This window comes from Vipera berus (assembly GCF_964194415.1).
Source record: "Vipera berus genome assembly, chromosome: 3".
NCBI lineage: Eukaryota > Metazoa > Chordata > Lepidosauria > Squamata > Viperidae > Vipera > Vipera berus.
In genome coordinates this window covers 35,962,348-35,985,819 of record NC_138204.1, presented here as the reverse complement: position 1 = coordinate 35,985,819, position 23,472 = coordinate 35,962,348, and the positions used below count along the sequence as shown (strand labels likewise).

Here is a 23,472-nt window from a genome sequence, read left to right as displayed (position 1 = left end):
TCAATGTGGTTCTGATCTGCCTTGGCTATTACTATATACAGAACATCAAGCCTAATTTTAAATAGTCAGATAGTGTTTCTAGAGGGCTGAGGTACTCACCCTGTGGTGATATCATCATCTTCAGTCATTGTCTTGCCCATTAAGTCACTGTCACTCATGTACCCAGATTTAAGATCAACATCATCAGCATCAAGGGATTCCACCAGCTCCAAACGGGAAATGTGGCTGAGCTTACTGGGGCTGCGCATGGGCATGGTGTGGGAATAATGAGCTCGTTCCCCATGCATGTACCAGCTAGGAGTGCCTTCTGAGCGACACCCCCCACCGACCGAAGGAGCATCTCCGGCTTGCAGGCGTGGGCTGGACTGACCATACCGCCATGAGAGAGGGGAGGAACGGTTGGACAGGCTAGATACGCTACGGGGATTGGCTTCATCACTGTCATAGCACGTCATCTCCAATGAGCTGCAGGAAGAGGGAAGAAAGAAAGGTGGGAAATTAGACCGAGAGGTGAGATTCAGCAAAACATTTCTCAAAATCCAGAGTAGACCTGTCTGAGTTGCAAGGCAAACCTCTCAGAAAGGGCCTTTTCCTAATCTTATTTTTTGGTTGAAATTGTGTTCCTCAAGCCTGACCACATTAAGACATGTGATTCCAGTGTTGAGAATTCCCCATCTAACCATGTCAAGGTTGAGAAATACTGGGTTAAAGAGGCGGGAGTTATCTTGAAGGGAGCAGCCCAGCTCTCATGCCCAAGATTTTCAAGAAAGGACAACAGTACCAACTCAAGGCTCTTCTTGGGATTGAAGGGGTATAGACAGTTAGCATTGTACGTTACACATTTTTCTACCTGCTTTTTTCTACTGTACTGCTCACCCTGATCAATAAGCACCGAAACTGTCTCCTGCACTAAGCCATAGCCTGCTTCTCCTTGCCATTCTATCTAGGGTGCCCTCTTTCAGAAATGTCACATAGGTAGCACTAGCCCTGCAGCAGGCCACAACCATATTTGGTTTCTTTTTATTACTAAAAGTTTGGTTGGAGCTATTTATGCCTAAAGATTTTTATGTTAGTAATTTGATTGCATTTATACCCCCAGCCAGGAACTATGCACTGTATATGCAGGCTGAAAGATATGGGATTTGAATTCCAAAAATCCAGATGTCCACTACTGTAGAAAGCAGCAGGCTAACTCTTTACTGCCCTCTAGTGATTACCTGGATTTCAGTCTGCTGTCCCAATATAGCAACCCTAATCAGACAGTAGCACTGTTTTTGCTCTAAGTTTCTCGAAGTTCAAAGAAGACACTCTTAAGCTTATTTGCTATTGCTTTTCATTTTCTTGTAGATTGCCAGTTCTGGTACCAAACAAAGCTCTAATATCACTAGCTAAAATTACAGAATCATAATGTTGGGAAGCACCACTTAAAAGCTATTTAATCCTGAGGCAGGGAGGGAGGGAGGGAGGGAGGAAGGAAGGAAGATAGTGTCAGTAGAGAATTTTACAGACATTTTAGGACTGCAACAAGAACCGCAGTGTTCACATAATAATCCTAAGAATCTCTCCTGTACAATAGTATTCTCCACCCTTGTATCTCCATATATATTGGGACTAACATTCCCAATATTTCCAACCTGCAGAGCTTAATTGTTGGAGTACTATCCTGATAAAACTCTGACTTACTCATAAGTTTATTTATTTTATTTATTTTATTAAACTTATATACCACCCTTCTCCCGTAGGACTCAGGGCGGTTCACAAGGTTTTTTAAAACAATGCAACAAGTTACAAAAATTAAAAACAATTAAAATAATTACACTAACCTTTAAATAAAAACCCAATTACAACTAAAAATACAATTAAAACCCCAGTTAATACTCTCAGTCTAGGCCAGAAAACTCGAAGAGCCAGGTCTTCAGGTCCCGGCGGAATGAGCGAAGGTCAGGGGCAGTCCTAAGCTCTACAGGCAGCTGGTTCCAAAGGGCCGGCGCACCCACAGAGAAGGCCCTCCCCCTGGGTATTGTCCGCCGGCAATCTTTTACCGGCGGTACCCTGAGGAGACCCTCCCTGTGGGAGCGCACAGGACGAAGGGAGCTTGATGCCGGCAGCAGGTGTTCCCTCAAATATCCCAGACCCAAGCCATTTAGGGCTTTATAGGTCATCACCAGCACCTTGAAGTTGCCTGGTTTGCTACTGAACAAAGCGTGACAATGTATTAGGTAGACCATTGGTCTAATTTAGTAAAGCTTTTCTATCTTTATCTTCATCTTCAAACTTTCAACTGCCTAGTGGAGCTTAATTTCACAATGGATGCTGCAAATTTTTGTCTGCAAACTGTTCGTATTTTTATGTCTAATTATGGGAATAGATACTTTCTAAAGCTTTGGACAGGACTATAAAGTATTTGGTGCTTTAGAAAGAATGGGGATGTGAACACAGTACCTGTCTTTAAAGCAGCCACAGATTTTCTTGGGCTTATAAATCTACCCTCTGCAGCTGCTGATGTGACAACATTGGAGTTATAAATGTGATAATATATATGTTCTGCTATAGATTTGTTGTAGTTTATATCTAGAGAAATTAAACTGACATTTCAAATGCATCAAATATTACATCCCCCTGCTGTGAGGAAGTTACACTCCTTTGTGATATTGTGTTTTTCTGATAATTTCTTTACATATACAGGGTTGGGCAACTTATCATTGGAACCACAATTCAGCCTTCCAACTTAATTCACCAAAGAAATTGAGTGGTTTTATCAGAAGGAACCAAAAACCAAAAATCTTCATCCCAATTTAAATATGACAGTGAAAATTTGCCTTATTAAGTTGTAGGGCCACCTTTGATTGATTTATTAAATTTATATGCCACACATCTCACTGATAACTCATCATAATGTTTACTTAAGCTATCCTCTATAATATCTTTATATATGGAACTATGATTTTTGAGAAGAATAACAAGCACACATTGTTTATCAACAAATTTATATAGCTGCCCTACTCACACGCAGTGACTCACACATTTGCCATAGTGTTGGGTTTTTTTGCCTTTCTTGAACCTTTTGCTTTTATATTATTGAAATGAAGTTAGAGTATTCCTTTTCACTAGTACTGAAATGCTTCTTCACATTGACATTATTTTTTCACAAAGGGACAAACAGAAGCTAAGCTATTCTTTCACCCACATCTTCTGTAAAACCATTATGCCTTATCAATAGAACCTGTGCACATCATTACCTCTTAGTGAGGAGCCTAATAACTATTAATCACAGGCTTTAAATAGCTGTGGCATGAATTCACATGAATAATAACCTACAATTAAACTATTCCTCTTAATTCATACCATACCATGGACAGTGATATAAAAAGTAGGCTTGAAACTGGTGTGTAAAATGTATGAAACCATGATCAAGCCAGCTGATAACATCATGTTTCCCTTACAAATAAAGGCAAACATTAGAGTTAATGGCCCCTGCTGGTATTCTAGCTCCCAGGCATGCATTCCATTTAGATTCAATAAACCCATCACCGGACATCAAATACAAACTGATAATTGAAACTGTATCTGGAATGGATTCACAGACATGGGGAGAGATGGAGGCAGCCCATGAAGCCTTCATGTACAGTTTCAATAATTACATTAATAACAGAGCTTAGATGACAGAACTGAAATTAAATGCTAATAAAAATACAGTATATCACATTTTAAAATAAATTTCTATCCATGCTCCTCAGGTGGTACATGTAGTCTTATTAAAGTTGAAGACATAACTAGATGATGATGATGGTGGTGGTGATGGTGATGGTGATGATGATGATATTCATTCAGTCATTTCTGACTCTTGGTGATTCTATGAGCCAGGTCTCTCCGTATCTTTTGCTCTTGTTGCTATATTTTCCCCCCAATTATTGAAACTAGTATATTTTCCCAGAAATAATAACAGCTCCTACAGCAGGGGTGTCAAACTGGGCCGGTTGCATCATATGGAGGCCACGCCCACTCCAGCTCCAGTAATGCCAGGCAGTAAAGTTCACACACTCCAAATTCTCTATAGGAGAATTCCTTAATTTTCCATATATCTAGCATATCTAGATTTCATGCATAACATGTTTTTAAGTAGTAAAATATAACTCTTTGGGGGGGGGGGAAATGAAGGATAGAATATTAATCACCATTCTCAAAATCTATTTACTTTATGTATTCCTTCAATGACCAAAAGTTACTTTAGCACAAATTAATAACAATTATTATATTTTATTTATTTATTTATTTATATGGCCACCCATCTCATGCAAAGTGACTCTGGCTATATAGGGGGTGGAGGGGAATAATTAGGCTATTTTATGAATTTTATTTAGGACACAAGAAACTGTCCTGAAGCTTTCTGACAGGAGTGGACAAGACTTAATATTGCCTGAGGAGTGAAGAATTGCAGGCAGTGAGCAGTAATGCAAAACAGGGAGGATTCTATCATGTGGTCAAGGTCTGGAATTTCACTTTTTCCTAAGTGCTAAAGGGAGTCTGAATGTTTTCTTGATTTTTTTTTAGATCCCTGTAAAACCTATTTAGGGTGTTGATTACAATTTTCAGTAGTATTCAACAAAGAAGGAACTAAAGGCATTAAGGAGCAGCTCTAACAACTACAGATTACTCACATCTGTTATATAATTTTAGATAGCTATGAGAAGGAGTGGCAGAACCTGGACTGAAGTCAAAACAGGAATCAGCTTAGAGTCTCTATGTAGCCACAAATGAACTAAATCCAACCCCTCTTGAGTTCTGTTAACCCTTATCTAGCACAAAAATAGTCTAACCATTAGTTGAGTAAACTCCTGTACACAGGCATGAGAACTTCACATGCTGTTCTAGTCTGACACTATGGTAGCAAACATTTTACTGCAGGGAATATTTTACATAATGGCACATTCAAAATGTGATTTAGTCCCATGCACCCTAAAGTGTGTACAACTAAGGAGCACCTTAGCATATATTGAGTGTGTAGGTTCAATTCAAGATTCAATTATTTTTCATTCATGGCTTAATTTTGTAGGCACATTAAAACTTAAGATAAAGGACAAAATCTGAATAATATGGTGTTATATTACTAAATATAATCCCTGTTCTTTAGAGTCCACTGATCTTTCCCTACTTTTGGCACACTATAATTGTGATCATGAACTATATTCTTCTAAATGGTTTAATCCTTTAACAAAAGCATGGGTGTGCCATCTCATAGCTCTAAGCGATATATTATTTTGTACAATGTACTGATGTACACACACCCAGATGGTCATTTTTTCCCCAAAGGAACTTCCTCAATATTTCCTGGCTGCATATAATGAAATATCATATCCCTAATTTAAGGTTAATTTAGATTAACCATCAGGCTTTCCTAGGGAAACACCTCAGCCTTGAGAAAAACTTATTAGAACACTTTAAACAGGAGTTTATTATTCTAATGCTTCTACTGCACTAATTTCTCAAGTAACTTAAATTAGCAAAGGACTACTCTTCCTTTCAAACAATATCTCCAACCTAATAATATCTCCAGTTTACCATGTAGCAAAGGCTACTGCATCTCTTCCCTAATTTATTAAACCTATTTTTTTGGAGAACATGATAAATTTCTGTACTTCACAAATTTGATTGAACACTCTTCAGATAAACAAAATGCCTATACAAAGAAAATGAGTTTATCAATTGGAAGGTTTTAGGCTATTCCCCTCTAACAGTTTCTTTATACATGAAAGTATACTGGTGCAAGCAGGGGAGAAACAAAGTTCAAAGAGAGTTTTTACCATACTCATGCTGTGCTTGTGGAAGCCTAGTGAAGACTTTATACCTTATTCAGGAAAAGCTTTGAGGTCTTCCGGATGGCAAGGCGTCGCCGGAGGCAGCCATTCTCAGGCTGTCAGCCCTGCGGCTCCGTAGAGCCGCCAAAAACAGCGCCGATCAGCTGTTTCGGTGGCTCGGGAGAAGAGGAGGGGGCGAGCGCCCAGGTAGGGGTAGAGCTCTCCGGGGCCGCCAGAACTTAAAGTTTTGGCGGCTGAAGGATTGAGCCCCCCCGAAGCCTGGGCATGCTCCGGACTGCAAGGCGCTTCTGCTCCGGGCTTTTTGGAGCAGAACAGGGCGTCTGCAAACATCCCTGCTAGCAAGAAAGAACTTTGGAGAACGAGGACGCAGGCAGAGCGATACAGGAGATTTAGGTGAAAATGGTCTTTTGATCTTTAACTCAATGGACTTTGCTGAGCTTGAAAGTGGAAGTGCGTAGCAGACAATAGTGGGTGAAAATGGCGGCTATATCTTCTAAAGTTCATGCTTTGGTGCAGCAGTCTTTGTTGCAAGCCTTATTGCCCCCTGCACCCGTATTTGCATCAGCCCTTACAGTTAAAGATTTGCAGAATGTGATGCAAGAGATTATGGAAAAGCAATTGCAACAATTTGCTGAGATAATGGATAAAAAGCTGGAGGAGAAGTTAACAGGAAAAGCTTTGAGAGTTCCAGGGCAAAACGAAAACTAGCAAAGGAACCTCAACATGCATGCTGTTTAGTATTGACATTTCTTTTACTATTCAATATAAGAGCAATTCTAAATTAATAATTTTGACTATTTACTCATTATCCTTGGAGAAAGATTCACTGTACTCAATTTTAATTATTATTTCTTGTGACTAATTGAATTTCAAGGTGCTATTTCTTAAAGATCCAGAGAGAGAAGATTTCACTGGAAAAATATTGTTAAGGGTGTAGCACCCTGATTTTAGATCGAAGAACTCTTAATACCTAAAATGAAAACAGAAAAGAAAGCAATAGACACCCCTGTTCATTGACCTGTCATCTGAAGTCAACATACAGAACAAATACACAGAAACTGCTATGTGATTACAATTTAAAACAATGAAATCCACTGTGAAAGAACGTAAGTTATAATATGAATTTGAGACAGTGTGCTTTACCACTGTACAATATGTCCTTTAATCAGTGAATTTATTGGCTATAACATTAATCTTTCCTTCAGAAACAGCAAAAAGAAAAGCATTGTGGGCCTTAAAGACTAACTTATGATTTATGGACTGCAAGTCATTTCATCAAGGGTATCACATGCTTCTCAAGTCACAGGCTTACGCACACATACTGCTACCTATGCATATCTTTTTATTCTAAAGATACAGTATGCCTTTAAAATGCTTTTTTTCACAGACAGCAACTATCCCTCCACTGCATCTGAAGAAGAGATTGCAGTCTATGAATACCTGTGTTGTTAGACTAAAAAGTGTCACAAGGCTCTTCTTGGTTCAACTTCAAGACACTAAAATAGCTACTCTTTAGAACCCACTTCTTCTAGTTCTTGTATACAACACAAGCAATGAATGGATGAATGATTGGCTTCCTGTTGGGCATAAGCATAAATGCAGCTGTTAAACATCCTTAAAGAAACGGGATTGCCTTGAATCTATCTGGCAGAAGGCACAGGTGTAGCCAATGATATGCACAGAGATTCTGTTATATTGGAATCTTCTCGTCTCTCAAGATCCATATGCTTTTCACCTTGCTTTTCCTCTTGCATAGCTGAGCTCTCTCAAAATTAGCCTTCTATAGAAGTACGTAACAAATGCCTTGGATTTATTCCCTGAAGTGATCTCTCTTGATCCAACCTCTGCACATTAAGCTAAACAAATAAACTGGAAGAAGCCCAGCAATCCTCCCTGGCTGGATCTCGTGCAGCAGTGACTCATCTGGGTGGATCTCATCTGCCAGCTCTCGCCCCACGTGGAGGGAGGCAGTCAGTGTGAGACTCCTATTTTGCATCATGAGCCAGAATCCCTTTTTGTGACAGAAACTAAGACACCAACTAAGCAACAATGAGGGAGCATTGCATTTAGAGAAGCAGTCAGTTATTACTTGAAGTTTACTCAAATATACAAAATCTGTGACCTGCATACACAATCTGTGACCTGCATTAATCTCTGGATATATTTTCAAATGATTCCAGCTGTCTTAATAATTTCAAACTCAAACTGGGGCTAACAAGCTCTTGAGAAAGAAGCTAAATTCACATTGCCAGACAGTGTGGGTAAGCATCTCTTTTTGTGCTGGTGTGTTATTAAGGTCACTATCCACACTCTGGTGCACAGCTCAGAATGTAATTTAGGATACCAGAGTGTTAAAATATAGAAATGAGCACAAAAAGTGAGCTGGTGGTAACCGTGTTTTCCCTAAGATGGTAAAAAATAATCTGTTCACCGTTTCCATGTTGCTTGGAGAATGATCACCTTGCCAGCCAATTCCTTCCCTATTTTCCACCAAATTACATTGACACATAGCTGTGGTTTGCTCATTGGAGGTCCAAAAAGCTGCTGTCACTGCATTAGCTCATTTGGATCATAGGGAGCCAAGGGAAAGTTTTACTACATCACTTTGGCTGCTGCCAAAGCTCAAGTCTGAGGAATGAGAGTGCTACGATTCCAGCTCTATGTGCTAACTTCACAATTCCATCACCCTTTAAGACTACAGAGATTATTTATGAAGCAAGATACTGGATTCTGGGAGGATTCATACATAATGAAACCAAATATTTTAACCAGGGTTTGTTGATTAAGCCATAACAGTTTGGTTCACGTAGAAGACTAAGTTGTAGCAGCTGGGTTCAAACATCAGGTTAAATCAAAACAAGCCTGACACATCAGGATTAGAGTTTGGTCTATTCTAGACACCACAGTGTTCTATATTTGGAAATACTATACAGTATTTGGTGTTTTCGAATAAATGTCCCTTGGCTTTCTGAATCAAAACATAAGCTAATCACATTGCTGTCAAGATCAGGATTCATCCTAATCCCATTAACACAAATCAGAGCATGCAGAAAAGAGGAAGGCCAAGGTTAAAGAGCAGAACTGATTCTTAATTAAAAGAACTGAATCATTTTATAAAAACAACATCTTATGTTAGCAGGGTCTGCAGAAAAGAACAGCATATATGGAAAATAGGGCAGCTGCCTTTCTAATGGCAGCTTTTCAAAATCCTAATCCTTTAGGATAGAGGTACCATTTGCTTTTTACTAGTTGATCCATGGTGGCGCTTTTGTCCTTTGATTTTATAAAAGGTCAAACAGAAATTGGCCAAATGATTTATACTAATCTGGCAAAATGTCACTTCAGTGTTTTACTCAAGAGCAAAGGGAACCAAGAGCAGAGATCTCACCTGTGAGTTACCTGGGAGCCCCGTAAACTGGACATGGTCTCTTCAAGGTTCTGCCGCAGATCCAGCACATTCTGTACTGTCCTCTTTCTCTGGGATTCAGGATCTGTTGGGAAAATGGATAGTATGTTCAAGGTTGATATTATGTTCACGTCACACAGAAACCCTATACTGGAGTCTATTAACGAAGGAGCACATTACAAGCAACTACAGGCATTTCCTTATTTTCTACCATTTCTCCCATTTTGTCACTCACCCCAGAAATGTTTTCTCCCAGCTCAGCTTCTTTCCACTAATGGAAGACAGTTGAGGGAAAACAGTTGTCAAGGAATTGAGGGGATAGGTTTGAACAATATGCTTAATTAAACCATGCTCGCATTTGCACAACATGCTAAGCTAGATTAACTAGAATTGTGTTGGTACTTTGGTGTTTTATGTACATTTGGATTAAATTAGTTGCTTTATATTTTGAGAAATTGTGCAATCCCCAAAAATGGCTTAATTCAAAAAGACAATGAAGTGTATGGTGTAAATTCAGCTACTGTGGGGTAATATGTTTGGCACGGAAATATGTCTGAGAGGAGACATGCCAACACTTTAAACATCTGAAGGAACGTCACACAGAAAAGCTTAAGGTTTGCTGTTTCTCATTCCAGATTTCAGATGCAGAGAGATAAAATCTGACTTAGTATTAGAAAAATCTTCCTAACAAAAATAGCAATTTGAAAATGGAACCAATTTTAGACAGTGAGCTTGGTTATGTTTAATTGGAAGCTCACCAGACATTTGCCTGAGATGTACTGATTTGGATATCCACCTATCAGCATTTGGACTCAGTGGTATAACTGACCCTTTATAGGGATTTCCCCCTTTTTCCTTAAATTAGACCATACCCCCTGGTCTAATGTTTTTGCAATAGATTCAAGATTTGATATAAAGATATCTATGAACATACATGAAAAAAATTAAGTGTGTTGCATATCACAGCAGGTTATGAAACTAGCTCATAAAATATTCTATGAATCATCCCTGAATTAGTTCCCATTCTATTATATACCAAGATTGCTATTTGACATGTAGACCACACACATTCAGAACTAGACAGACATGGAAATTGCAGGACATAGCTGAAATCCTGATCTTCCTTCCTATCCAAGTTCGATTCTGGTAACAGCCACATACTTCTGCCCAGTGATAGGAGCAACTATATTAGCTTATATAGATCTTTCACGAGAAGTTGGAATTGATTGATTGACCTTTTTCCCCCTCCAAAACACTTCCTTTGTTAACTTGCACAGGCAGTGGCAGCGGATTGCGAAGAAGAAATGGCACAGGGCTGGGAGTCAGTAAGGAAAGAAAGGCAATTTCTGGGGGGAGTGAGGATTTCTTTCCTTACCTGCCCTATTCACTCAGATGTGTTGCTCTTGCCAATGGCCTGACCACCCACTTCAGTGCCCTCCCTCCCCGAGCCTCCAGTGCTCCACCTGCTGGTTTGGTTGGCCTGCCACCCCCACCTTAACACCCTGCCCACTGCTGCCTAGCACAGCCACCCTGGGGCTGCAGAGGCTGGCCTGGAATGGGAAGGGCATGCGTCCCACCCTCCCGCCACCATGCAGGGTAAGGTTGCTGCACTCACCCTGCCTCCCTAAGCATTTTTTTACTAACCTGCCTTTCATCTGCATTCTGTTTCTCCGTTCGCTTCTCAGCTTTCGCCGCGTGTTTGTGGGACTATTGGTAAAAAATAAAAAAGTTCCATCAGACTTTCTAACTTTTTGAGATCTCGTGAGAAGTTAGAAAGTCTGATGCAACTTTTTTTTTTACCGATAGTCCCACAAACATGCGGCGAAGGCTAAGAAGTGAATGGAGAAACGGAATGGAGCTGAAAGGCAGGTTAGTAAAAAAAAACGCTTAGGGAGGCAGGGGCCGCAACCTTACCCTGCGCGGGTGTTGATGCAGGTTGCTCGTGGACGGGACTGAAGGCCTAGGACTGGGGCAATGGTGCCCATGCCCACAGAGAGGACTCTGCGTGCTGCCTGTGGCACACGTGCCATATGTTTGCCACCATGGACTTAGATGATAGTTGCTAGAAGATAGCAAAAATGGCTGGTTTGTTCCACAGTTAAGCCTATGCAGAACCTAGAATATGGATAGACATCTTTTGACCCAGAATTGGGCAAAGACGATGTAGTGAGGATATGACTTATCAACAGCTTCTTTTGTTTTACTGTAATAACTTACTGAAGATTGTTTTCTTAGCATAGTGTTTTTATATACAGCTGGGATTTATTAAGAATGCAGATGTAGATTGGAAGTGTACTCTAATCCTTTTGGTTTCTATGTGTGTTAACCAAACTTTAAACTTAAGTTCCTACACTGCTATTACTAAAACAGTCATTTTACTGTTGACTTTAATCAACTGCCTTGCTTTTTCAAACTGTAGGATCTGAGGGAGTTGTAACATTTGAGTCATTTCCATGATGGGGGGGAGGAGGGGAGGAGAGCCATGGTAGAGAATCAAGAGTGAATAAAAGCTGCTCCAGAAATATTTTTGGCAATGTTACTAGAGAATCTTTAACCAGCTTATTTTAGCATTTCCATATATAAGTAGTAAATTTTACATTTTAGGAGTTGAATAATGGGACAGGACAAGGCTGGATTTCTGGCTCTGAAATTACAGGTTTTAATTTTACCTCTAGTCTTCATGCACACAATGGATTATGAATTGGAACTGTGTTTCTTTTCAAATTACTGCTCATTCACTTAACAATCTGTAGCTTTGGAATGTCAAAATATCAATTCCTTCCTTAAACCTTGTCTGCAGTCCCACAAAAGGTATTTCAAATCTATATTTATTTTAAATAGCAAGCCTCTAATGAGATCATTTAGGCTGTATGATCTCTGAAGTCCCTTGTGAGAACATGGAAATCTTGTACATTCAAGAACAGTAACATATTGCGAGACTTTGGTGTTTATGCTCAAGGTCTCATCATGATTCAAAATGAGGCTACCAAATCTCACAAAATATGTCCCCGATGAATGTTTAAAGTAATTTGAGCAATGCAAAGAAAGCAATAAATGGAGATATTAACCTAAAATTAGCCTCTTTCTTACCCCGTTCTATGCCAACTTATCACCAGTTTTTCTTTCTCTGTTGGTTTGTTCATCGTCATTTCAGTGGATATTTCTTCAAATCTATCTTGGGACTTAAATGAAAGTGGCAACTGCATGTCAACATATATGTCCAGCCTTATGAAGCATCCTTTACAGTAGGAATGGATGGACAAATCTTGTAACACATTAAACAGGGCAGAATTGTGTTTGTGTCTCTCTATGTGTAATACAAAAGGAGGCAATGAATATGAATAAATAACATTTCAGATAATTTGACAGAGGCTAGAATCTGGCTTTGTAGGATGCACTGATATACTGCTAGTGAACAATATGTTTCTGTGTATATTGTATGTATGTATGCATTGTAATATAAATAAATATTCTTCAGATGGATTAGGTCATTAGGATAAGACAGCTGTGTTTGTGAGTAGATTATAACAAAGTACATGGAAGCATCAACAAACACAATGACTGCATCTTGGCATAGGCAAGAGAAAATACTGAGAGTGTAGAGGGAAATCTGGGAGCACTATAGCTATGTGGTGGGTCCAAGAGAAAGCTGTTGGAAAGAGCTGCTTCCACTTTTAAGAAGCGTAAGACATGCTGCTTTCTGCTTTCCCCTTGATTTTTAAACAAATGCTTTGTGGTGCAACAGGCTTTTCTGCTATCTTTTGTAGATCTCTTTTCATGTCTTGCTGTTTCCCCATGGGATGGGGTGAGACAAGAGAAGCTGTTTTGGCTTTTATTTTTTGATGAAGTGAGTAGTATTGGAATAACTCCTATCCTTCCTCTCTGGTCTCAGAAAGTTGATGTTAAAATTCTATCACTAGAGTAAAACTGTTCCTGGATTTTCTCATGTCCAAATGTACAATCAGATGACCAGAACCTGAAGATAGGGTCAAACACAACATCAATTTGGAATCCTTATGTAGCCAGAAGAAACCTAAGTCCAGCCCCCCACCCCTTGAATTCCATTGACTCTTGTCTAGCACCAATTTGCCTTGACAGTTAGAAACCAGATTCTTGTTTGTAGGTAGCATGTAATAAGAGTTTTAGTGCACTGAACTCAACTCATGTCCCTCGTTACTTGTGCCTGCTATATGTATGTATTTATTAAATTTATATAGCTGGCCATTTCACAAAACAAGTGATTCTAGGCAATGTACAGCAAATTTAAAAAGCAATAGTTAATATTAAACTAAACTCCACTGAAGATGTTACCTAGCCTGGTAATGAAACATTCAGAAACCAACCCACTAGCTTGGAGAATGAACCTTCACCTCAATATTAATATATTACAATATATAATAACATAATATATTATTAAAACATTAAAAACCATAAAACTTAATTAAAATGGATAAAGGGATGTTAATAAGCCACCTTATTAGTCCGAAAGTTTCCTGGGGTCCTCAGGGCTATTGGTGTAACCAAGTCTTAAGGGACTTTCAGAAAATCAGGGCCTTAGGGAGTAAAATATTCCACAATGTAGACACCAAAATTGAACAGGCCCATAGCCAGGGCCAGCCAAATGATGTAGCACTTTAAATGACAGAATCTGCAGCATGCCCTCTCTACTACACCTGGTGGGATGGGAAGATGTAATTGTAGAAAGGTTGTATCTCAAATAAAGTGATTCCATGCCATGTAGGGCCTTAAAGGTCTTGAACTGGATCCAGAAACAAACTGGTAATCAATGAAGATCACAGAACTGAGGTATGATGTGTGTTCTACGAAAAATACACATAACCTTCCACACCACTGCACTTTGTCAAGGCAAGGATGGATGCAAAACCCACATCCCACCCACTAGGGACCATCCAAAAGCACGACCAATGCTGTTTCCATCTCATACCCAGCTATGAATCCTGTCAGAAAAGGATCCTGATAATCCGTTTCATCCAAGGCTCTCTGGAGTTACTGAGCAACCACCTTCACAATCACCATCCCCAAAAGGGGAGGTTGGAGTTTGGTTGAAAATTATCCAGTATTGTGAGGTCCAGTGATGCTTGAGGAAGGGATAAACCAAAGCCTTCTTAAGAGGTAAATGAATGACCTTTTCACTCAAAGTGGATTCACCACCTCCCGACTTGCATTAACAAGTCTAAAGAATCTAAAGAACAGATGACTGATATCATAATACTAAGGACCCTGTCCACTTCATCAGACCCAACAGATTCAAATCATTCCCAGGCTTTGCCCCAGACAGCTCTCCTGGAGCTACAAGAAGACCAACATCCAACTGTGAGCAAATTGAAACAACTATATCTGACAATTACTAAACAATTTTTGCCACATAACCCTTCCAAGGGTTCTTTGAGCCCCCTCTACCCAAAAGGGTTGATGTCACCCAAAACAGGACCACAACCTATGTTTGTCCTCAGTTATTTCAAGTCAAAAGTAGTATTTTCCATCTTTTTCCAACCCAAATCTTGGCATAAAAATGTACAGTTCCTTATTCACAATCTGGCAATTGCTAAGCTACAATGGTTAGCTGGGATGTTGAGGACTTGCCCCTTTCTCCCTTGGGGTCTACCTTCTATGGCCTTTTTTCCTAGAGCTGCAGGACAACCTGGACACTCGATACACATGTAATGTTCTTTATATATTTTTAATTGCTAGTCTTCTAGCTTGTTATTCCAGACTCTGCCAGATCTGATTTGTTACGAAAGAAATGTTCAAAAGATCAGAAGATATATCATTTTTTTTAAAAGGCTGTCAGACACGATGCTGTTTCTGGCCCATATAAGTGCATTCAAGGTTTTCTAGGTGGTGCTGCCAATAGGTTTTGCCAGGGAGTGCTTTCTGCTCTTTTTATTATTTGGGATGGAGGCATTTTGTATACTCCAGGAGAGACTTCCTGGTCCTGTGGACTAATCACTGCCAACACTGGCTTCCTTTTGCAGCACTTAATGATTTTGGATATTTTGGAGCTGAAGTGATTTTTTTTATATTGGTTTTATATTTATATTTTATATTTACAATAGTTTCAGTTTTCCCTTTTCAGCCCAATAAGGCACCTCTCATTTCATCCTGGTTCATCTTCCACCCACTTTACCAATGTGCCAGCCTGGCTACTTCTGGACAGAGGTTTTCTGGTTTTTAGACACATGTTCAGAAACATCCCCGGTGAGAAGTACCAACCGTTGCATCTCCACACCAGTGACAAAGCAACCTGCAAAGTGATGCATTTGCCTACATTCACCCAAACCTACTCTACCTTGATTAATGAAAGCAATTGGCAGCTTTTTCCCCCCTCAACAGCTGGTAATCATGGGTCGGAGGGAGACAAAGGTCAGAGCAATTGCTGTGCTGTTAAATCCTCCCAAGTAAAGCTGAAAGCACCAAATAATTCACAACCATTATTGGGGTAGATGAAAGCTTGATGGTCTGGGCAGAGTAAATTATACTGGTATTTTTCCCCCTGCCAATTCAAGTACTGGAGGAATGCATCTTAACTCGGCCATGAAGAAAAGTAGTATACTGGGCCTCATTCAGCTGCATAAATGAAATCAACATGCTTTCAATGTAAAGAGCAGTTCAGCACTTATGGACATTCACTGGCTATTGTTCAAAAACTCCACAATCTAGCTCCACAATCTATGTTCTGATGCCAATTATTTGGTTGTGTACAGATTATCCTTATTCTCTTTATTGAGGATAAGGAAAACCAAGCAGAACAGTTAAGTTTCACAAACTCTGACAATCTGATATCTGGTTTTGTTCTAAAAAGAGCCAGAGCATATGACAAAAAAAAGTGTCCAAGCAGATAACCAGTTCAGATAATGCAAAAATAGGCTTTACTTTCATCTTCAAAGAGCAAAATATTATCAGAGAAGGCTGAGCAGTTTGTTCTAATTTTGTAAAAGAAAATCAGAAACAGGAAAAGAGAATTTGGTTTATCTAAAGCCTCACTTAATGCCTGCATATTTCTCTTATTTCCCTCTTTTCTTAAACAGGACATAGCTGTAATGATGTGTAGTTTAATGTAAAGGCTGCTTCCTTCCTTCTAGAGATATTAATTTGCATTACAATGGAATATAGAAAGAATACTGGAAATTAGCACCTTATAGACTGCTTATAGGACTGTAGATAGATACTTCAGGAATTTGCATTGTCAATATTTGTCTCAATACCAGGTTATCAAATTCTTGGAGACCCTGAATTCCAATTGCTGCTAATGAATGCAAGGTTGCATTCATTACAATTTTGCAATTAATCTGATGTCCATAACTGAGACCTGATTGAAAAATGACATTTACAAGAAAGTGAAGTCAGTGTTTCGAAGTAAGAAACAATCTGATCCTCCCAAGAATAATCAAGATAGGGAAGCAAAACTAAAAAGTCCTGCAGAAACTAGGAGCTGCTTCAATCAAAAAGTGAAGTGTGGATGTCAAGACAGATCATACACTTTATATAGCAATTTTTAACAAATAGATAGAAAACCATAGTTTTAAGCAATTATTTTATCCTCACATTAGTACTCAGTACCAATAAGTGGCTTGAAGTTGGATTTAAAATGTAGAGACATAATTCCGTCCAAACCAAAATTGTTCTCACTCTATATATCTATTTTGAACATGGATCTACTGGTGTTAAGGAGGCCTTTGCTCCTCATGAAGAAGAATTGCATGCTTCAAAACTGTTGAGACTGTGGCATGGTTTGTTGGTAGACAGTGCTTGTTTGTTTGTGGGGCTGCAGAAAATGAACAGAAGGTAGGCAGCATCCAAAATAGTAGTTTCCTTGAAAGGATTCTTGTGGGTAGTTAATAGAAAATAACTCACTGTTTGAGGAAATCAGAATTAAACAAAGTTGCTGTAGACTTGTCCTATACTGGCTTATTAGGAGGGTGAGTGGGTGTATTTATCAGTGTTTGTGTATATATCTATGTGTTGCTGTGTTTATTATACCATTAGCTAGGATTCAGAAAGGCCCTACTTAGATGACTCAAGTTTTGCAAACATTGCTTTATAGAGGAAGGATCTATGTATGCAATCTCTTATCTGTGCCTTAAAAGGCAGCACTCAATGGTCTGCAAATGGCTACATGGATATTTCCAATAGCAGGCAGATTAATGATATATGTTGCTCAGAAGAAAAAGAGTAACTCAAATGAACAACTTTGAAAAGGTGGGCATCACTGCAGTGTGCACTGGATATAGCCTAGATGAATCCAATGGGCAGCACACATTTGCTGAAATCTTCCTTGGCAAATCCCAAAGTTCCTGCCTAACTTAATGCATTTTTTAAAAAATTAAACAATGAATGGCAAGCTAGTATGCTGCTAAGGAAAGCTTCAGCAATTTGTATCACCAGTACAACTCCTGAGACCCATAGAGGCATTAGATAAATCATAAAAAAGACTTCCTGATTTGGATGTTCAATTTCACTTTTCTGTGTGCTTTACAACTAACAATAATTTGTAACAGGTAAGATGTCTCTACTGATACTTTACCATCTAGGGCAAGGGATGTCAAACTGTCAGCCCATGGGCCGGATGTATCAAACCGAAACCGCACCCACCCCACTGCTGGCAATGGCAAAAAAGTTACTATACGTTGCAACACGTCACGTGATGTTTCAAGTTTGACACCCCTGATCTAGTGGAATGTATGGTTAAAGCTGTTTAAAACTGCTATTATTTAAAGATTTTATAAATAATAATTGCATAAAAAAGTGTTATGACTGAGCATTCTCTGACTAATTTCCATTCCTGTCAAGAGGACCATTTACCAAAGGTTGAACTGGTCCAGAGGTGAATCATCTAATTTTAAGAACAAATGAGAGTTGGATTTAAAACACTGCAATGTTTCCCTTGGCTACATCAGGTTTCAGCTCTGTCAGGCACAAAAGATCAGGTCCACACTGAAGGTCCAATTAAACTGATTTATTGCTAATCATGCCTATGCACAAAAATCTTCTCAACTAACAGTTAACAATTGCAAGGGTCAATAGAATTCAAGGGAAGTCAGATTTAGTTTGCCTGTGGCTATATACGGATTCTAGGGGGATCTCTCTTTTAAATCCACCATCAAGTTTATTTATTTATTTATTTATTTATTTATTTTATTATTTAAATTTATATACCGCCCTATTCCCATAGGACTCAGGGCGGTTTACAGGGAGAATTAAAATACATAACATACAAAATTAAAATCAGTTAAAACTATGATTAAATTACAGTCCCTAAAGTTAAGCTAAAACCCAATAAATTAATTAATTAAAACCCCTCAGTCTGGGCCAAACAGCTCGAAGAACCAGGTTTTCAAGTCCCGGCGAAATGAGCGAAGGTCGGGGGCAGTCCTGAGTTCCGTGGGAAGTTGGTTCCATAGGGCCGGCACGCCCACAGAGAACGCCCTTCCCCTGGGAATAACCCGCCGGCATTCCTTAACCGGCGGTACCCTGAGAAGGCCCTCCCTGTGGGAGTGCACAGAACGATGGGAAGTTGATGCCGGCAGCAGGTGTTCCCTTAGATAATCCGGACCCAAGCCATTTAGAGCTTTATAGGTCATTACCTTCTCCTACAAACTCTAACTAAAGACTTCTGTTAAATGCTTCTAATGACATTTTCTAGCCCAGGGGTCCACAACCTGTGTGCCACAGCCCACTAGTGGGCTGTAAGGAGATTGCAACTGGGCCATGGAAATGGCTGGTGAGCGAACATCTTCACTTGCATGAGCAGCGGGTGAACATGTGTGCACACGCATAGTCCATTTGTGTCAGTGGCAGGTGAGCATGCATGCTGGTCTTATAAATGGAGCTGCATGTGCGCACACACACCTGCTGGACGCTCACGCAGAACCATCCCCTCTTCCCTCCCCCAAAGTCCACAAACCTGGAAACATTGTGGAAGTTTGCTTTAGCATTCTACTTACTGGGAGAGAAATAGAATTCCTATACAGTAGATAGTTTGAAGGAAAATGTATGAGAACAAAATAAAGGGTGGAAAAGCGGGCATGATATGTGCCAATATAGCCAAGATAAACAATTCTTATAATATTTGACACTTGTGAGGCTGGGTAAATGATGCAAATTGGATTCCACATTCTGGGCTCCCTGGAGGAAAATGAGATAAAAATATACAGAATAAATATATTTTAAGGTATTCACTTGGCAACTTTGAGAAAGCATCAAATATTCTTTGGGGGGAAAAATCATTCTGATGAATTAATAATGATGCAGAAGATTCAAAGTCACCACTAAGGCATTATTCAACATTTATCAATGTCACTAACATTTCAGAGACTTGAGCAATATTTGCAGTGGTTATTTATGTATTTGTTTGTTTGTTTATTGCGATTTTTATTGCGCACCACCCAGAGTTCCTCTGTGGGGGAAATAGACTGTTCCTAAATATGATAAATAAATAAAAATAAACTTATATTCACCTCCAATATGCCAGCACCCTAAAAGGCTTATATAGCCCTGTTACAGTAAAAGGATTATAATAAAATACAAAAAGTGGTATAATAATATGTTTCTACTGCAGGGACTCACAGAGAAAACATTTAAAGAATGAAGTTAAGAGGTCCTTCACACTCAACCTTTTTCGGCTAAATTGGTAGGTAGTAAAGCAATTAATAAAGAATGTGATAGAGCTAAATGTGTATTTTAAATACTGTACAAGCTACAATTCCAGCTTCCTATTTCAAATCTTTTCTGCCACTATTGCCAGCCACTCTGGTATGTCCTATCTATAGCCACAAGATGGCAGTAACAGGCCTAAGATATGAGAAAATAATTTAGAAGGACTCTTAACAAAATTTAGCATGGGAAAATATATTCTGCATAGCCTTCCAATTTGTCTGCCTGTAGGCAGCAATCCATAATGTGGGAATATCTTCTGGAATCCATTATTCAATAATATTTGGATCTGTTCCCAAAGCTCAAGGATCTACAGGGGTGAATGATTGATAGGAAATGTCTTTTATTACTAGGAACTCTGTCACATGACAAGCGATATTGATTAAGCTAAAGGCAAAGAGACAAAATTCGATCTCATAGAACATATGCTAAAGGCTATGCATGAATTCACATTCAAGTCTATTCAAATACTGAGGGAAACTCACATCTCAAAACATATTATTAACACATATATCAGTATTTCCATATAAAAATATCCTTCCTCATTTAAATATAACCCATTAGAGAGAATTCTTGGCTAAAAATTATAAATCAGATCTGGCAGAATCTGGAATAACAACTTGAAAAGAGCAGCTTCAGACTGAATATACAAAGTTAAATAGGATCTCTATCGAGCAATCCAACTTGAATTTAAGATTCATAAATTATTCAGTATTCTTGAGCACTTCTGAAATGAGGTCTTGAATTGGCAAAAAGCCAAAGATCTTTATATTCCAATCCTCTGTAAAGCACCAAGATGGCAAGAAGGAGCAGAAAGAGGAATACCTGCCAAGTAAAGTGATGCATTTTCATCAGTTTCTCAAAGTCTTCCAGCTAAAAGCTCTACTCAAATAAGATCATTGGGAAAGAGACTGTATTGTAAAGGGAAAGAAATCCTTAAATCTGTCTGAAATTTTGTACAGTTTATTCCAAGGGAAAGAACAGATGCCATCACCCAGAATTATTCTGTCTGACCAATCTCATCCCGTTTGGTTGAAATACACACAAAAAGTAACCATTGTTTGTCTTTTTTATTCATGCTGATCAATGAAAAGCATGAGGTTTCTCTTAGTTTGGAGCTTAAGTCAAAACAGGAAACCCCTGACTTGCTTTTAGCTAAATTGTGTTTAGCTGAAACTTTTAGTCTAGATATACCCAGCTAAAAACTCATCTCCTAAAAGCCAACTCTGGACATAATGAGACATAAGTTATAAATATATCACTGTGGCCCATCCTGTGTGCACGAAAGAAGAAGGTAGATAAGGTTCACCCCTGTGCCGATGCTGGAACTCTGGCATAATTGCACTGCTTTGCTTTCTATGGATTCTATTTGAGACAAGTAGAACAAACTTTATTTAAAAGAATTAATAGTCACAGGTTCTACATCAGGGCTCAAAACAAGAACAAAGTGCATTCAGACCATTTTAACCTCTCAGGACATTTTATGGCAGGCCTCAAAGTGATTGTTTCAGAAAGAAAGGACTTTAACAGCACCATTGAGCAAGAAATTGCTGAACTACATACATCAAAAGTTTCAGACAATCTCAGACAGTCATAACAATCACAACTGGTCTGAACACATTACAATTGTTTATTGACAAGCTACTTGTATTGAAAGATAGAAATCTAATATGGACTTTTTGTTGAAAGAACACAAATTAATCTCAACCTTTAAATCATTCCAAGAGTACCACAGGATTTGATCTTTCATCACTCTTTGGCCTTTAAAAGGAGTCTTCAAATCTTTCACTGGCCTACTTTGTAAATCCCATAAAGAGGCATCAGCTACAATTTCTTGTCGTCAATATTCCATGTCCGGATTTTTTGTCTTTTGTATTACAATTTTGGTAAACTCAGATTTGTTGTCTTTCTTGCCTTCAAACTCTATAATGTCTATGTCAAGTAAAAATTTACTGAAGTTTTTCTTATCATCTTTTAAAAGTTTATCCATTGTAATTTGTATCCTTTCTGGGGTATTAGTTATTAATATTTCTGCTGTGTTTTAAAAAAAACTCTTTGAGGTAAGTAAGTTACAGCCAGTTTAGCAATTTAACTCTTCTATCTGGTCCTTTAGTTCCCACGCAGTGACTATTTGCAATCTTAATCAAGCCTCAGTTCCCAATATATCATTTTCCAGAAGTATATTGTTTAATTATATACTTATGGGAAATGATATATCTTATGCAAAAATAACCAATATTCCAAAGTTTATGGTCTCCCAATGAGTTTAAAACTTTCCTAAATCAAAATCCTTTTTTCCCCAACTTTAAAGTCTTAAGGCTCTGTTTACAATTTGAAAATGGTAAAATGAGAAATTGCCATTCAGCCTACTTGTATACAATATTCCTATCTCTCCTTCTCGGCGAGAATTAAAGGATCAGTCTACATACTGGTCTTTCATTGTTCACAGTGGTCATCATCTGTCTCATCTCAAAAACATCTTCGGTCAGTTGTGACTCACATCAGAAGCCCCAAAGCTTATGCCTTTTAATAAAATGTTTTAGTTGAAAGAGGTGGACTTTGAGCCACCAGTGACTAATACAGCTCTCCTCTTTCTCGTTCCCTAATTATCACCAATTCTGTACATTTCAAAAGTTATAATGGCTATTTCCTTTGGGAGATTCAGTTTTATACCTATGGTTTTTTTTTAATTCAGTCTAAATTTTCATTTTCCAAATGATATGAAAGCCCCCAAAATATCAATTCTGACAGCTGCCTGAAGCTATTTATTCTGTTATGTCTTTCCTCATTTACAGTTTTTCCTTCTGAGAGCTCAGTCTTCCAGACCCAGACAATAGCTGTCAGGGCCAAAGTGAATCATATATATGTTTCTTTCATTCCATTTTACTTGCCTTCAGAAAAAAAAATCCTTGGAGAATATTCATCGGTTAAATTATGTTGCTTAGTTGCTATCAGAGCTCTGCCTCCTGCTTTACAACATCATGTATAGGCATATTTGTAAACATACCATATGCACATGAGTCCCAGCAATCAGCACATTTGCAAGTTTTATCTGGGACCAGCCTATTTGTTCTTTTTTCTCTTTCCCTGTAATTTTATTCATTTTAATCAAATGCCAAATTCAGAACACAATGTGCTATATACTTGTCAACATGCAAATGCCTATGTCATGGAAAGCTTAAGGAAAAGAGACATCAGTCTAAGTTTAGTACTGCAGTATCTATTGGATTCACACATTGCTCCAAGTATTATACATTATAGCCAGATTTATCTATAACACTAGATCTCAAACACATTACATTTTAATACTGCATCAAAATCTAACTTGTGTCAGATTCTTGTTGTAAAAGGATGACGCAGTGAGGGTCAGTTCTAATTCCTCTTAGGATAAAGGATTGAGGTCACTAGGATCAGCATTAGAATGCTGAATTTGGTAGCAATGTTAATGTAAAAAAAATTATGGAAAAGCACAAATCTTAAACCACAATTTTCCCAGTAGTTATGAGCACACACACATGAATGAATGAATGAACCTTTATTGTCAAAGTACAACCATGTATACATTGAGATTGGCTG

General features: G+C 38.6%; 1 protein-coding gene across 1 annotated transcript in view; it reads right to left on the bottom strand.

Annotated features, from left to right (window-relative positions):
- Positions 1–23,472, bottom strand: part of NAV1 (neuron navigator 1) — a 257,735-nt gene that overhangs the window by 96,788 nt on the left and 137,475 nt on the right. Inside the window, exons 5-6 of the mRNA XM_081322449.1 lie at positions 9,205–9,307; positions 100–465 (exon numbers count right to left, since the gene is read on the bottom strand). Coding sequence (XP_081178575.1) covers positions 100–465; positions 9,205–9,307 — 469 coding nt within the window. The remainder of the gene's footprint in view (positions 1–99; positions 466–9,204; positions 9,308–23,472) is intronic.